General features: G+C 47.2%; 1 protein-coding gene across 4 annotated transcripts in view; it reads right to left on the reverse strand.

Annotated features, from left to right (window-relative positions):
• EI24 (EI24 autophagy associated transmembrane protein) overlaps positions 1-12,731 on the reverse strand; it is a 30,084-nt gene extending 17,353 nt beyond the window's left edge. Inside the window, exons 1-5 of one of the 4 annotated variants that reach the window (XM_040431105.1) lie at positions 12,629-12,701; positions 11,519-11,592; positions 10,390-10,553; positions 1,986-2,131; positions 1,361-1,421 (exon numbers count right to left, since the gene is read on the reverse strand). In XM_040431105.1, coding sequence (XP_040287039.1) covers positions 1,361-1,421; positions 1,986-2,131; positions 10,390-10,446 — 264 coding nt within the window. In that variant the 5' untranslated portion in view covers positions 10,447-10,553; positions 11,519-11,592; positions 12,629-12,701. Of the gene's footprint in view, positions 1-1,360; positions 1,422-1,985; positions 2,132-10,389; positions 10,554-11,518; positions 11,593-12,628 lie in introns of all 4 variants that reach the window. The other 3 variants (XM_040431107.1, XM_040431104.1, XM_040431106.1) reach the window with 3 other exon arrangements.
• Positions 12,732-17,104: the final 4,373 nt, after the last annotated feature.

The raw sequence follows: 17,104 nt of genomic DNA on the forward strand, positions 1-17,104 counted from the left end.
GCATCGGGACTCGCAGCGTGAGTATGTGACAGCTCCCCTCCTGAACTCCCAGCACTGACCGGGTCACATTGCATTATATTAATTTCTAGTGCTATGTAACCCTTAGAGTTCTGGAATGTATTGGATAACATTAATACTGACATAATGCTGTCAGTGTTATCCAATACATTCCAGAACTGTAAGGCCTCTTTCAGACAGGCGTTGCGGAAAAAGGTGCGGTGTGGCGTTACGGGAACACCCGCGATTTTTCCGCGCGAGTGCAAAAGATTGTAATGCGTTTTGCACTCGCGTGAGAAAAATTGCGCATGTTTGGTACCCAAACCCGAACTTCTTCACAGAAGTTCGGGCTTGGGATCGGGGTTGTGTAGATTAAGGGAAAATAATAGCGTTCTGAATACAGAATGCATAGTAAAATAGCGCTGGAGGGGTTAAAAAATAAAATAAAAAAATTTAACTCACCTTAGTCCACTTGATCGAGCAGCCCGGCATCTCCTTCTGTCTCCTTTGCTGAACAGGACCTGTGGTGACGTCACTCCGGTCATCACATGATCCATGACCATGGTGATGGATCATGTGATGACCGGAGTGACATCACCACAGGTCCTGTTCAGCAAAGGAGACAGAAGGAGATGCCGGGCTGCGCGAGCAAGTTGACTAAGGAGAGTTAAACTTTTTATTTATTTTTTTAACCCCTCCAGCGCTATTTTACTATGCATTCTGTATTCAGAATGCTATTATTTTCCCTTATAACCATGTTATAAGGGAAAATAATAATGATCGGGTCTCCATCCCGATCGTCTCCTAGCAACCGCGATTGAAAATTGCACCACATCCGCACTTGCTTGCGGATGCTTGCGATTTTCGCGCAACCCCATTCACTTCTATGGGGCCTGCGTTGCGTGAAAAACACAGAATATAGAGCATGCTGCGATTTTCACGCAACGCACAAGTGATGCGTGAAAATCACCGCTCATGTGAACAGCCCCATAGAAGTGAATGGGTCGGTATTCAGTGCGGGTGCAATGCGTTCAACTCACGCATCGCATCCTCGTGGAATACTCGCCCGTGTGAAAGGGGCCTAAGGGTTACATAGCATCATAAGTCAATATAATGATATGCGACCCGGTCAGTGCTGGGAGGACAGGACGGGAGCTGCTGCATACTGACGCTGCGAGTCCAGAGTGTGGAACTTGCTTGCCTGAAAGGAGCCTAAATTGTGCCATTTTCAGAAGAAAAAAAAAATTGGAAAATCCTGTTTTGCTTAATTCACCTCAATGACTGGCATGAATCAACTTCCATCTTTTTATGTGTCTGAACGACAGGTTAGAAGACAGATTCACTTTAATAATGAGGTACATACCCAGAAGACTCCGCCGTTCCAAGCACAACACTGAAAAATTCTGGTGACGATGCGAGGCTCACTGTGGACACACACAAAAAAAAAAAAAAATGTGACAACCCTGTATGGAATGTAGCCGCACAGAAGAGAGGGGCGTATTTTTTTTGCGGTGCGGAGGCACAAACCGAACTGACACATAAGCACTCCGTAGTGCTTCTGTGTCCTTCTGCTCGGTGCCTCCGTTCCATATCTTTAGAATTGCCAAGCCATTCAAGTGGACGGGTCCACATCCATGAAATGGTGCACACATGGCCAGTGCTCATATATTGCAGAGCCGCAATATGGGCACAGTTGGCACACATTCACGTGCATGAGCCCTTAGTCAGAGTTTGCCAAATCTATAGAACTGTTACTGGGGAAAGATGAGTAATAACCAATATGGCTGACCACATGGATTGTTAGTTTACCAGGCTACTGATACAACCCTAGTTTTTTTGACCAGTAGGCTCCAACATGTTGCAAAATCACCACTCCTAAGCATGCTCTGACAGCTGCTGGGAGTGGTAGTTTCACGTCAATACAATGAAAAAGTGATGCCCATTTGCTGACAGAGAACATCAATTATAGAACTTATGACTGAGCTAACTTCTCTGGCTTTCTCTCTTCGCTTTGGGCTCTGCGCTGAGCCAGTGCACTATTTGCACGTCTTTTCCTCTGCTCCTCTCGCCTCTGCTGAATCCGGGCATCCAGCTTGGAAATGGTACATATTCCCCAAATGGAGTCTTTAATACCCTGCAGAACAGAATGTTATTGTCTGATTAATAATTGAAAGTCCATTAAACAGTTCATTAAAAAAAAAAGCCAAAGAAGAGAACAACAAACTTCAAAATTCATGAAAGACATTACAGAGTAACACACAACAGCAGCAAAGGAAACCGCAGATCAGATCACAATGCATGTAATGGCTGCCTAAGGCTAAATGAGATGATTCGCTGCGGATCTTGCTACAAACCCACAACAAAACCTGCATTCATAAAGCGACTTTCACACTGGCGTTTTGAATTCTGTTTGTGAGATCCGTTTCAGGGATCTCACAAACGGTTCAAAACAGATCAGTTCAGTCATAACGCATTCTGAATGGATAAGGATCCGTTCAGAATGCATCAGTTTGGCTCCGATCCGCCTCCATTCTGCTCTGGATGCGGACACCAAAACGCTGCTTGCAGCGTTTTGGTGTCCGCCTGGCGATGCGGAGCCAAACGGATCCGTCCTGACTTACAATGTAAGTCAATAGGGACGGATCCGTTTTCACTGACACAACATGGTGCAATTGAAAACGGATCCGCACCTAACGCAGGTGTGAAAGTAACCTAAGGCCCCTTGCAGACGAGCGTGTCCGGATAAGTTGCGGCAAACCCACGCGAGTAGGTACCCAATTGCAGTCAGTTTTGGCTGCGATTGCGTTCCATTGTTCAGTTTTTATCGCGCGGGTGCAATGTGTTTTGCACGCGCGTGATAAAAAGCCGGAATTAGTACTTACCGGTAATTCATTTTCCATGAGATCACCACGACGGCCATACAAGGAGATTGACCCCTGACCTCTGTAGGGGCAGGAAGCAGAGAAAGGTTTAAATACCCCCCCTCCCACCACCAAACACCAGTGCTTCCAAAATACCAGAGTAAAGGGTGGTGGATACACACGTGAAAAAAAAAAATAAACAGGAGAAGATATTTCATCATATCAACCCCCAAGTAATTAACAGGGAGGGAAATACGGGCCGTCGTGGTGATCTCATGGAAAATGAATTACCGGTAAGTACTAATTCCGGACTAATTCACAGACTGAAGGACTTTTTGTCCGAAAGACATATCAGTCTTTTTGAAAAGGTCCAATCTATAATGTTTGGCAAAAGTATGGATACTGGACCAAGTGGCTGCCTTACAGATCTCCTCAAGGGAGACACCCGCTCTTTCTGCTTGAGAAGATGACATTGCCCTGGTAGAGTGGGCTCTGATATTATCAGGGCAGGAAAGATTCTGTAAGGAATAACAAGAAGCGATGGTAGCTTTGATCCATCTGGCAATGGAGGATTTGGAAACTTTCTGACCCTTGTTTCTTCCTCCAAACTGGATAAAGAGGCAGTCTGACTTCCTAAAGTCTTTAGTGGTTTCTAAGTAATCCAGTACTGCCCGTCTGACAGCAAGTGAATGAAGGGTAGATTCCCAATCATTAGATGGGTTGTTAAACAAGGAAGGAAGAGTGATCTCCTGGTCTTTATGAAATTTCGAGACTACTTTCGGTAGAAAACACGGATCTAGTTTTAGAATTATCCTGTCGTCCAGGTCCTGTAGGTAAGGCTCTCTAATTGAAAGTGCTTGTAGTTCACTTATTCTTCTGGCTGAGGTGATGGCAACCAGGAATGCAGTTTTGTAGGATTTTAGCTTCAGAGAGCAGTCACTCAGAGGTTCAAATAGAAGATGTGATAGTCCCCTAAGGACGATGTTTAAATCCCAAGTAGTGACCTGAGACCTTAGAGTCGGACGTAGCCTCGTTATTGCCTTCATGAAACGCTTTATCCACCTATGGTTCGCCAGTTCGGTGTCATAAAAGCAACTGAGGGCTGATACCTGTACCTTGAGTGTGGATGGTCTTAATCCCATGTCAAAACCTTTTTGTAAAAAGTCCAGAATCATTTGGATGTTTGGAGCTGAGGTATTCGGTGAGGGCGAACCTGACCACGAGCAGAACCGTTTCCAAATCTTCAGGTAAATTGAAAAGGTGACTTTCTTTTTGGAAGCCTTAGGGTTGAAATTACTGCATCAGATAGTCCCTGATGCTTTAGGATCTGGGTCTCAGGATCCAGGCTGCTAGGTTGAGGAAGTCCGGGTCTGGGTGTAGAATCGGACCTTGGTGAAGGATGTCTCGTCTCTTTGGTAGAATCCAAGGATCCTCGCTGGCAAGGTTCCACAAGATTGGGAACCAGTTCCTCTTTGGCCAATAGGGTGTTACTAGTATGACTGAAGTACTGTCCTGTATGATCTTCTGTACCACCCTCGGTATTAACGGAAGAGGAGGGAATGCGTAATGGAGACCTCGGTTCCATCTGAAAGAGAAAGCGTCCAGAAATCTCGGACTGTCTCTGGGATGTAGGGAACAAAAAACTAGCAATTTTGAGTTTACACGAGTGGCAAAGAGATCTATTGTTGGTTTCCCCCACTTGTCCGATATCATCAGGAAGACTTCCTCGTTTAAGGACCATTCTGAGTGGTCTATCTTTGCCCGGCTTAGGTAGTCTGCTTCCACATTTAGGGACCCTTTCAGGTGGACTGCAGACACTGACTGGACATTCGCTTCGGCCCAGGTGAATATCTTTGCCGACAAATCCAGCAGGCTGCTCGAACCCGTGCCTCCCTGATGATTTAAATACTTTGTCACTGTCGTTTTGTCTGACAGGACTCTTACGTGATGGCCTTGAGTTTCCCAGACTGCAATCAATTCTCGAAGATTTGATGACTGGAGACTGAAAGATTTTGGCCAGACTCCCTGGTAATAAACATCTCCGACCTTCGCTCCCCAACCGTACTGGCTTGCATCCGTGGTGATCTGGGCATACGGATTCTTTGACCACTTCACCCCCCTGGAGATATTGAGCCTGTTTTTCCACCAAAGAAGGGAGGTTTTTATCCTTTGAGGGATGATCACCTTTTGGTCTAGGGAAGATTCCCTTCTGTCCCAGACCCTGAGGATCCACATCTGCAGGGTTCGGAAATGGATCTGACACCACTGAAAGGACGGTATGCAGGATGTGAGGATCCCCAGGAGACTCATTGAGTCTCTGATGGAGCAGAACCTCTTTGAGTTGAAGATTGAGATTTTCTTTTGGATGTCCTGTTTCTTGCTCTGAGGTAAACAGGTTGTTATCTGTTTCTGGGAATCCAGAATAACCCCCAGGAACTGGATTTTTGTTGTCGGATCTAACTGTGATTTTCCTATGTTGATCAACCAACCCAGTCCCTCTAGGGTTTGACAGAAAAAAATTAGATCTCTCTGCAGAAGAAGAGCGGAACTGTTTGAGATCAGAAAATCGTCTAAGTATGGAAAAACTGTCAGACCTTCCTTCCTTAGATAAGCCACTACCTCGATCATTAGTTTTGTAAAAACTCGAGGGGCTGATGATATGCCGAAGGGGAGAGCGGTGAATTGGTAATGGAGAATTCTGCCCAGATGGTCTCTGACCGCGAACCTTAAGAACCGTTGAGAGCTGGGATGTATCGGTACATGATAGTAGGCGTCGGTCAGATTGACAGAGCACATTACTGAATTGTCCTGGAGCAGAGGAACTATGGATCTTAATTTGAATTTTTGATAGGTAATGTACCTGTTCAGGCGCTTTAAGTTTATTATTGTGCGATAGGATCCCTCCTTCTTCACTAGGAAGAGGTTCGAATAGAACCCCTTTCCTTGTTCGGATCGTGGTACTTCCACCACTACCCATTTTGCGAGTAGTTCCCGAATGCCCACGTGAATAGGATGATTGAAGTCTGGGATCGCAACCTTGGTGACTAGAAATCTCTTTGGGGGGGAATCCGAGAATTGTATTCTGTAACCTGACTCTACAATCCTCAGAGCCCAGGAGTTTGAGGATATCTCCTCCCAACAGGGAAAAAACATCCTCAATCTCCCCCCTACCCTGATGTCACTGGTTTCCATTTCCTTTTTGGGGGGCATAGGCGGGAGCCCTACCCCTCCCCCCTTTTTCCTCCGGAAAACCCTTCTTTTTTATCGGAGGCCTTTTCTAGGATTTTTTCTAATTCTGGTCCGAAGACATACTCTCCAGAAAAGGGGATGCCACAGTCTGGATTTTGACACTTTGTCCCCCCGACCAGCATTTCACCCACAAGGCACGGCGAGCTGCATTGGACAGACCCGCATCCTGCTGCAAAACGTACCGACTCCGCTAAAAAAGGAGTCCGCTAAAAAAGCTGTAGCAGATTTTAACAGGGGAATAGCACTCAAAATCTCATTTGTTGAGGAATCACTGGAGGCCCTATTCTCTAACTCTGAGAGCCAGATGAACATAGATCTGGCAACTGATGTGGCTGCTATGTTCGATTTAAGCGTGAACATGGCCGCCTCCCAGGACCTTCTCAATAGGCCGTCAGCCTTTCTATCCAATGGATCTTTGAGCTGAGAGGCATCTTCAAATGGTAGGCTGTTTTTTTTATTGACCCTAGCTACCTGGGCGTCAATTTTAGGGATGGTATTAAAGGTCCTAGCTTCTTCTTGATCAAAGAGAAGCCGGTTTTGGAAGGATCTGGCAACTCCTAGCCGTTTCTCCGGATCTGCCCATTCATCCAAAATCATCCCCTTGATATTATCGTTAATAGGGAAGACTTTGGATTTCTTCACCCTGAGACCTCCAAACATCTCATCTTGTACTGATGGAGTAGAAGGCACCTCCTCTACTCCCATAGTAGCTCTGACGGCTTTTAAAAGCTCGGGCATATCCTCAGAAGAGAAATAAAATTTCCTTCTGTTCTCTGAAAATTCACGTTCAGAGAGCTTATATTCATCCTCCATATGTCTAGAGAAGGAAGCCGAACCGCCATAAACCTCAGAATCGGATGAAATATAATCGTCCGATTTGTGGCGTTTGGCGGGGGGCTCCGAAACAACAGGTTTCTCTGTTTGAAGAGTAGAAAAAGCCGCAAAAGGAGGATTTAATCTCTTCATGCATCATAGACTTAATCTCGTCCATGAGGGACGGCTGTTCCTCACGGACAATTTTAGAAATGCAATCCCTGCACAACTTCTTAGGGTGGTCATCAGGTAGTCGATTAAGGCATTAAATACACTATGATGACTTCTTGGGCTTTCTCAGAGAAAGCTTAGCAGTCTGGAAAAGCCAAGAAAAAAAACCATCAATAATGTGCCCAGGTGAGAGAGGAAGAAAACTCTCCCCTATGGGGAACTTACGGACGGCAGAGTAGAGGCCTCAGTATGCTCAGACGCAGACATCCTGAAGGATAGCCAGAGAGGGTAAGCACTCACCGCAGGACGCTGCAGCAGGAGGATCCATTTGAATTCTCCCGCCTCCCGAAGCCGGCCCCCGTCCGCATCACTTCCGGAAACGTCACAGCTACCCGGAAGTGACGAATTTGTACAGTGCCGCATGGCGCTGGGCGCACAAAGCGGCATGGTTTCAGTGAACCAGCGGGCGTTCTGTGCTCCGGGAGCAGGCCCCAGATCGACCGGAGGAGAGTCTCTCCCTTTCCCCCCTGTCCGGCGTTAGTACGAGACCGCGGGCTGACAGGGGGGTCCCGCTGAAGCAGGTACGCGACTCCATCCACTTCGGGACCTTCATCTCCACGGCGGCTGCCTGCGGAGACCTTTCTCCGCCCCTGTCCTCTGTAGGGACAGGAAACACTGGTGTTTGGTGGTGGGAGGGGGGTATTTAAACCTTTCTCTGCTTCCTGCCCCTACAGAGGTCAGGGGTCAATCTCCTTGTATGGCCGTCGTGGTGATATGGAAAAACTGAATGTGGTACCCAGACCCGAACTTCTTCACAGAAGTTCAGGTTTGGGTTCAAGGTTGTGTAGATTGTATTATTTCCCCTTATAACATGGTTATAAGGGAAAATAATAGCATTCTGAATACAGAATGCATAGTACAATAGGGCTGGAGGGGTTAAAAAATAAATAAATAATATAACTCGCCTTAATCCACTTGATCGCGCAGCCCGGCTTCTCTTCTTTCTTCTTCTTTGAGGAATAGGACCTTTGATGACGTCACTGCGCTCATCACATGATCTTTTACCATGGTGATGGATCATGTGACAGACCATGTGATGAGCGCAGTGACGTCATCAAAGGTCCTTTTCCTGTGCACAGCAAAGAAGAAGAAAGAAGAGAAGCCGGGCTGCGCGATCAAGTGGATTAAGGAGAGTTATATTATTTATTTATTTTTTTAACACCTCCAGCCCTATTGTACTATGCATTCTGTATTAAGAATGCTATTATTTTAAAAACAATATATGATCGGGCCCCCATCCCTGATCATGCGGATGCTTGCGATTTTCACGCAGCCCCATTCACTTCTATGGGGCCTGCGTTGCGTGAAAATCACTGCTTGTGTGCACAGCCCCATAGAAATGAATGGGTCCGGATTCAGTGCGGGTGCAATGCGTTCACGTAACGCATTGCACCCGCGCGGAAAACTCGCTCGTGTGAAAGGGCCCTAACATGCAGACTTTGCAGCACATTGACTATAAATTTCATCTTTGCTACACTGGAAGGGGCGACATCTGCGGTGAAAATCTGTGGCAAGCTCACAACAAATCTGATAAACTGCAGATACGAAAACCTGCAGTATGCCTAATTTTCCGCCCAGAAAATGTCCACTTCATGTGGATGATATTTGTAAAAGCCTGCCCTATATTTCAGAGCTGTACATCCATTTAAAGGGGTTGTCTCACTTCAGAAAATGGCATTTATTATGTAGAGCAAGTTAATACAAGGCGCTTACTAATGCATTGTGATTGTCCATATTGTTTCCTTTGCTGGCTGGAGTTATTTTTCCATCACATTATACACTGCTCGTTTCCATGGTTACGACCACCGTGCAATCCATCAGTGGTGGCCGTGCTTGCACACTATAGGAAAAAGCGCCGGCCTCTCTGGTGGCCAGGACCATCGGAGCTCACATAGGCTATAGTGTGCAAGTACGACCACAACTGTTGGATTGCTGGGTGGTTGTAACCATAGAATTGAGTGTAGAATGTGTCCCTCGTTCTCTTTTAACGCCCTGTATAGCAATTAGTAGCATCAGCTTCTCCCTGGCTGTGACGCTCTCCGCTGCGATTGGACAGCTCACAGCCAAGGAGAAGGAGACGCCCCTTGAGAAACAGGGCCATCTCCTCCCTGTACTGATGCTATTAATTAGCATACAGGATGGCAAAAGAGAACGAGGGGCACAGCGCCCCAAGGAAGCAGCTGATTGAAAAAATAATAATTAGCACAGGGACATCTACTGATCATGCCCTACACTGCCAGGTACTAATATTGTTGTTATGTCAGGACCAGTGAAAGGTTCTCTTTAAAACAGAAATCTCACAAATATTATCCTCCCCGGTTTAACAAGCTCACCGTGTCTGCACTGACGCTACAGGTTAGGGCTGAAACGATTACTCGAATTAGGGTCCATTCACACGTCCGTGGAATGGCTCCACATCCATTCCACAATATCCGGAACGGGTGCCGATCCATTCATTCTCAATGAGGCAGGAATGGATGCGGAGAGCACACAATGTGCTCTCCGCATCCGCATTTCCGGAGCGCGCCCCGATCTTCCGGTCTGCAGCTCCGGAAAAAAATAGGACATGTCCTATTCTTATCCGCAATTGCGGACAAGAATAGGCAGTTCTATGGGGGTGCCAGCCGGGTGTACTGCGAATCCGCAATACACCACGGATGTGTGAACGGACCCTTAATCGATTAACTCGACACAAAAAAAAAATCCTTGATGCAAATATTCTGCATCGTTGATTCGTTTGTGCCATGTGAGCACGGAGCGTGAGTGAAGAGCTTGCTATTACTCGCGCTCCGTGGTCACCCTCCTGCCCGCACCGCGCTGCACTGGATCCTGACATACACACATCGTCAGGACACGCACTGAGTGTGTGACGCTGTGTGATGTCAGATCCCAGTGCAGCGCGTGAAGAAGAAAATAAAAGATCTCTGGAGTCTCTGCAGCGCCCCTACAGGAGAGGGGGAGTGGGGGAACTGATGGAGAGCTGATGTCATGGGGGGGGGGGCTAGTGGCATTGGAGGGGGAACTGGTGGCACTACTGGAGGAACTAATTGCATTGGAGGGGGGGGGGGGACTGATGGCAGGGGGGGCTGATGAGTTTTTTTAATAGAAAACATTATTTTAATTAGATTTTTCTTATTAGAGTACTCGCTTAATTGTTGGATTAATCGGTAGAATACTTGATTACTAAGATAATCGATAGCTGCAGCCCTACTACAGGCCAATGCCTGCTTCCACCTACCAGCTGTGAACTCACCCGCACTAGGTCCTGGAGGAAACTTTTCAAGCTGTCAGCCATTTTTCTTTTCTGTACCCTTTAAACGACTTAACCATCAGCTGCATGAAGCAGGGAAGTGTGATGGGCCAGAACAGGTCATCATGGAAGAAGACAGTACACCAGCAGACCTGCAGAAGCAATGAGGAACGCGGATTAGGGGTCCGACCCTAGAGAGGAAGCACCGGAGGACCATAAGGCCTCTTGCACACGAATGTTGTGTGCCCGTGGCTGTACTGCACCGGCCCGTGTGCCCTCCGCGGAACAGAAGCACGGATCGGAACCCCACAGAAGCACTACAGAGTGCTTTGATAGCGTTTCTGTCCATGCCTCCGCACCGCAAAAAAAAAATAGAACTTGTTCTATTTTTTGCGGTGTGGATGGATCACGGACCCATTCAAGTTGAATGGCTTTCGATCCGTCCCAGCCGCTGCGCGGACGTTGCCCGTGCATTGGGGACCGCAAATTGCTGTCCCCAATGCATGGAACGGATGCATAATGTTTGTGTGCAAGAGGCCTAAGGAGGTGAAAAGGAGTCGCCCCGCTGCAGTGGCTCCCATCAACTGGGGCCCATAAGACGGTGAGGTAAACACATCGGCTCCCAAACCTCACTCCTGTCCTCCAGTCTAATACACTGTATCAATGTAACAAATGAGCCGTTTAACTCACAGGGACCCAAAAAAGGGATGCCGCTGAGCGCCATCTGTCCCCACACAGGTGCCCAAGTACACCACACCATATACATTTTTATTTTATTTGTTTGGAACTGGATGACGCCGGACACCACAAGAGCGCTTTTTTGGTTTCCATTGGGATAAGGGGACCTATGGGTCCACTGAACGGATTCTCCAGGTGCTTTCCCAGCGCATATGGCAAGAAATACTCAGCTGTAAGGAAGTGTGGACATGCGCCAGCCTCTGGGTGTAAAATAAAGGGCTTCCATTCACTGACAGCAAGCACATAGCATATTAGTTAGGCCACATCTGCATTGGGGTTCCGTAGCAGATTCCATGAAAGTTAGTGGACAAACTAGCACAGCATGCTATGTTACTTGGTCCGCTAAAATGGCGGACATCATGGCGCAAACCTGACGTACCCCATTACAGTCTTCATGTCAGGTATCCGGCATTGCGGTTATTGCTGGAGCAGAGCAAAGGACATCTCCAACGTCTGCGTGAACAGAAAACAGATCAGAGGCTTCTACAAGACTTTAGCATTTACCCCAAAGCCCTCACAAAGACAATGGGGTAGTGCTATGAAGACTGCTGAGTACTTCTCCAGTCCTGAGGTCCCCTGCACCACTGGAGGGGGCAATTAAAGGGCATCTCTCAGCAGATTTGTACCTATAAACTGGCTGGCCTGTTATATAACACACCTGGTCCTGTCAATCAAAGTGAAGAGAGCACGGCAGTTGCAGAGAGAGCTGAGCCCTAGGTGTAAGGGCAACGCCCCCATTGCTCCTAGGGGCTCATTGGCATACATTAAAACTATTTTTCTCAGTAATGCGGGCACATATGAACATGGGACCAACACAGATGCCAGGTCAGCCAGTGTCACAGGTACAAATCTGCTGACAGGTGCCCTGTAATGGCCTCCTCCGGCAGAACTGGAGAAGCACACTGCTTAATTTAGGACGCGGTGCAGGGCTTAAGTGCATCCTCTGGTAGTCTGTGCACTTAGAATGAGATGTACGACAACTCGTAGCTGGCTTACATTTCATTTACACCAGAAAACTGACATTATGAATTATGACTGATGGCCCAACCATACCTTTTCAGAAACTGGCAACCCGGACAAAAAACTGGCACATGGGGTATATTACCCATCCCATCGCCCGTGAAGATCCATTACATGGACACACCAGTAGACGTCACTGGGGTCATTCGAGAAGTTTTATTCCATTTCCCACAAGATTTTTCTCTGGCAAAATGTCAGAGCCTCAGGAGACTCCATGAAGATTGGTTTACAGAAAAACTGCTGCGTTTTTTTGTTTTGTTTATAATTCCTGTCAGCTACTATGCGTTTTAAACATGAGTTCCCATTATACACACAACAGGGCAGCACCACAATAACACAGACTGATCCCTGACAGGATGACATACATAGCACACCATTCACCGCCATGACAGCAGCTCTACCGCTCAGCCACACACACACCGAACCATCTAAGGGTCAGACATAGAGCAGATCCCCTCCAGCTGCTCACCTACTGGAATCTCCCAGTCCCTTCAGCTGGATCACAACACCCGGGCCATTCCAGTACTGCGCATGTGTCGCCGCCAGCTGCTTGACGGGAAGTGAAGTCCTGGGCGCAATTTGCATGCTGGGAAATAGAGTTCTCTACACGGGCTACCTGCTAGGAAATGATAAGTGTGGGCCCGGTGCATGCCGGGATATGGAAGTCTCACTCGCGCTCCGCATTCTGGGAAATAGAGTCTGAGCTCCCAGGTATAGAAATCTGGCAGAATACCGGTTGTGCGCAGAGTTTTCCCGCCTTTTTGATGTCCTGGCTGCGGTCTATAATAGTCTGCCTTTTCTGAGAAGATGGTTTTCCTCCACTTTCTGGCATTATCTAGAGATGTCACTGGAGCACGGTGTAGCCTTACATAATGAACCCACAGAGCAGTAGATACATTGGGAGAGGTTTATCAAAGAAAACTTAGTTGTCTGTAGCAACCAGCCACATTCCACCTTTTAATTTCCAAAGGAGCTGTGAAAAATAAAAGGTGGATTCTGATTGGTTGCTCTGGGAAACTAAGCCAGTTTTCCTTTATGCCAGTTTAGATAAATCTTCCTCTTTGTGGCTGTAATCCGTTATATGACAGGTTGGTGGTCCCTAATATCAGAGTACCATTGTAAAAAATTTTTTTACCTGACCTTGCAGGATACAAGAACGTGGCGTGCTTTTCTTTTTTATCCTTTTTTTTTTTCCCCTAACGTATATGTCAAACAGGCATAACTTGTTATGAACCCACCCTAAGACACATTAGGAGTTATTTGTTAAGGTGCTACAATATTTTGGGTAGAAATTTTTCACATTTCGTCGCAAGTGCCAGTTTTTGACAAAGGTTTTCAACCTTTTAGCCTTTTATAATGCCCCGACTCGTTTAGGCCATGTTCACTGTTGAGTTTGGAATCTGGTAGCTTGACCCAGCTGAGGATCAGGCTTCCAGAGCTCACTTGCCAGATACGACTGTGTACTGACGGATCCCGGTTGACTATGAGACCCGGCCGCTCCCCGGCAAATATAATGCCCTCCAAAAACCATATGGTCCTCTTTCCTTTCTGAGCACTTCGGTGTGCCCATACGGCAGTTTTACAACCACATTTGGGGTGTTTTTGTAAACTGCAGATTCAGAGTAATAAATATTGAGGTTTATTTTGCGGTTCCATAGTCTCACTGCTCTTACCGTAAAGAATCCTTTTCTATGTTTGTGTACAAACCTTTCCTCCAGACGCAGAGGATGTCCCCTCGTCACAGTCACAGTCCTGGGGATAAATGGATGATGGGATAGATCTCTGTACTGACCCCTGATATAGTTATACATAGTAATTAGATCTCCCCTCAGTCGTCTTTTTTCTAACGTGAATAACCCTAATTTTGATAATCTTTCAGGGTACTGTAGTTGCCCCATTCCAGTTATTACTTTAGTTGCCCTCCTCTGGACCCTCTCCAGCTCTGCTATGTCTGCCTTGTTCACTGGAGCCCAGAACTGTACACAGTACTCTATGTGTGGTCTGACTAATGATTTGTAAAGTAGTAGGAATATGTTCTCATCACGGGCATCTATGCCCCTTTTGATGCAACCCATTATCTTATTGGCCTTGGCAGCAGCTGCCTGACACAGTTTTTTGCAGCTTAGGCTACTTTCACACTAGCGTTCGGGGCTCCGCTTGTGAGCTCCGTTTGAAGGGGCTCACAAGCGGCCCCGAACGCATCCGTACTGCCCTAATGCATTCTGAGTGGACGCGGATCCGCTCAGAATGCATCAGTCTGGCAGCGTTCAGCCTCCGCTCCACTCAGCAAGCGGACACCTGAACGCGCGGAGGCAAACGGATCCGTCCAGACTTACAATGTAAGTCAATGGGGACAGATCCGTTTGAATTTGACACTATATGGCTCAATTTTCAAACGCATCTGTCCCCCATTGACTTTCAATGTAAAGTCTGAACGGATCCGTCTGAAGCTACAATCCCAAAACTGCATTATATGAGCGGATCCGTCTGGGCAGACCCCAGATGGATCCGCTCTGAACGGTAGTGTGAAAGTAGCCTTAGTTTGCTGTTTATTAAAATTCCTAGATCCTTTTCCATGTCAGTGTTACCGAGTGTTTTACCATTTAGTATGTACGGGTGACTTGCATTATTCCTTCCCATGTGCATAACTTTACATTTGTCAGTGTTAAACCTTATCTGCCCAAGCCTGCAATCTATCCAGATCCCGCTACTTTCACTTCATGTTTGGTGCGGATCCGTTCAGATAATACAACCGTCTGCATCCATTCAGAACAGATCCGTTTGTATTATCTTTAACATAGCCAAGACGGATCTGTCATGAACTCCGTTGAAAGTCAATGAAGGACGGATCCGTTTTCTATTATGCCATATTGTGTCAGTGAAAACGGATCCATCCCCATTGACTTACATTGTGTGTCAGGACGGATGCGTTTGGCTCAGTTTCGTCAGACGGACACCAAAACGCTGCAGGCAGCGTCCACCTTTAAAGCGGAATGGAGACGGATCGAAGGCAAACTGATGCATTCTGAGCGGATCCTTTTCCACTCAGAATGCATTAGGGCAAAACTTATCTGTTTTGGACCGCTTGTGAGATCCCATGACTGATCTCATAAACGGAAAGCCAAAACGCCAGTGTGAAAGTAGCCTAAGCCTTCTAACGTCCTAAAAAAAAGTGACATTTACAAAATGATGCCATCATAAAGTAGACATATGGGAAATGTTAAAGAGGACCTTTCACCGATCCTGACATTGTGAACTAAGTATACAGTCATGCAGAGCGGTGCCCGGGGATCTCACTGCACTTACTATTATCCCTGGGCGCCGCTCCGTTCTCCTGTTATGCCCTCCGGTATCTTCGGTCACTAAGTTATGGTAGGCGGAGATTTCGGTCACTAAGTTATGGTAGGCGGGGTCTGCCCTTGTTCTGCTGTAGCACTGGCCAATCGCAGCGCAGAGCTCACAGCCTGGGAGAAAAGAACCTGACGGCATTTGTATGGAGGGAAGCGTTGTCTCTAAAAACTGACATTCTATGTGTTCAGGAATCATATCTTTTAAGTAGTGATGCCCATCGGATCAAACATTGTCTGTTTCCTAATATTATCCACTCACATCACTCCAAAAAAGCTAGAGGGGTTTTCATTGCAATCAAAAACACTGTCTCCTTTACACTCATATCCCACCAAGCGGACAAAAATGGAAGGTTTGTCATTCTGGTCTGCTCAATCAACAATATTGTGTACACTTTGGTTAACCTATATGCCCCTAACATGCACCAAGTCTCATTCCTCCACAAAGTAATGAGATTGGTACATTCTTGCAAACACCCTCCCTAGACTCTACGAACACGTCTAGGCGTTCTTCAGGAGATCTAGCGTCCTTTATCAACTCAGAGGGCCTTATTGATCCTTGGCGGGCTCAACATTTTTTGGAGAAAGATTATACATATTTTCCTATCGCCCATGACAGCACCACCGGAGAGAGGAGGATCCGCCCCACAGAGACAGGAAACCTGCAGAATAAAACGGGCGGGCATACTCCTCCTCTTCAGTGTGGTTTCCTGTCTCTGATGGGAAGCCTGCAGATCGACATGCTGGATCCTTCCCTCTGGTGGTTCCCCACTAACCTGCGATCCCTGGTAAGTACGGCGGGAGCTGGCAGAGGCACAACTGAGCTCCGGAGGGGGCGGTAGTGTGCGGGGAGACGGCGGCATGTGTTACGCCGGAAGAGGACGCTGACCACCAGGGGGAGGAAGAGGAGCGGCTCCGGCTGTAAGTAGGCTGTGGAGCACTCCTAAAGTCACATGACGCCGGCAGTGACGTCATCTACAGGCGCCTATGAGAGGAGCACTAGTTTGTCGGCTGGCGTCTCTTCTGATTAAGCAATGGAGGACGAGAGCCTTCAGAAGCGGTCTGAGGATCCCACGGTTCCTGCCCCAGCTAAGCCCAAAAAAGTGGGGGCAAAGAAGAAAAATAAGGAGTGTGCGTTATGCAGCAGGGGGTTGCCATCTGAATGGTAAGATGGAAATGTCTAAACATAACTGTTAGTTATAGCTTAGACGGAGTATCGCTGGGTGGTTACATTATGACCTGCAACCTGTGTAATTCATTTCCCAGGCATAAGAAGATGTGCCAGCCCTGTATAGATAGGACGGTGGCTGAAGAGTCTCCCTCATTTTACAAATGTTTGCAAACATTGGTACGCTCTGAGATTAATGCATCCCAGGCAGCCCAGAAACAGCAAAAACCTAAAACTAGAGCGTATTCCAGAGAACCCCCTTCGTCAGACGAGGGTGAGATCCCTTCTTCAGTGTTTTGTCCTTCTGATATCTCATCACAGGCCTCGTCGGGGGAAGAAGAAATAGGGGGGAGACCCTGTTTTCCGGTTGAAGACACCGAGAAACTCCTTAAAGCTATCCGCTCGACTATGGGCATAGAGGAAACTCGGG

The sequence above is a fragment of the Bufo bufo genome, chromosome 1 (assembly GCF_905171765.1).
Source record: "Bufo bufo chromosome 1, aBufBuf1.1, whole genome shotgun sequence".
In the NCBI taxonomy this organism is placed as follows: Eukaryota; Metazoa; Chordata; class Amphibia; order Anura; family Bufonidae; genus Bufo; species Bufo bufo.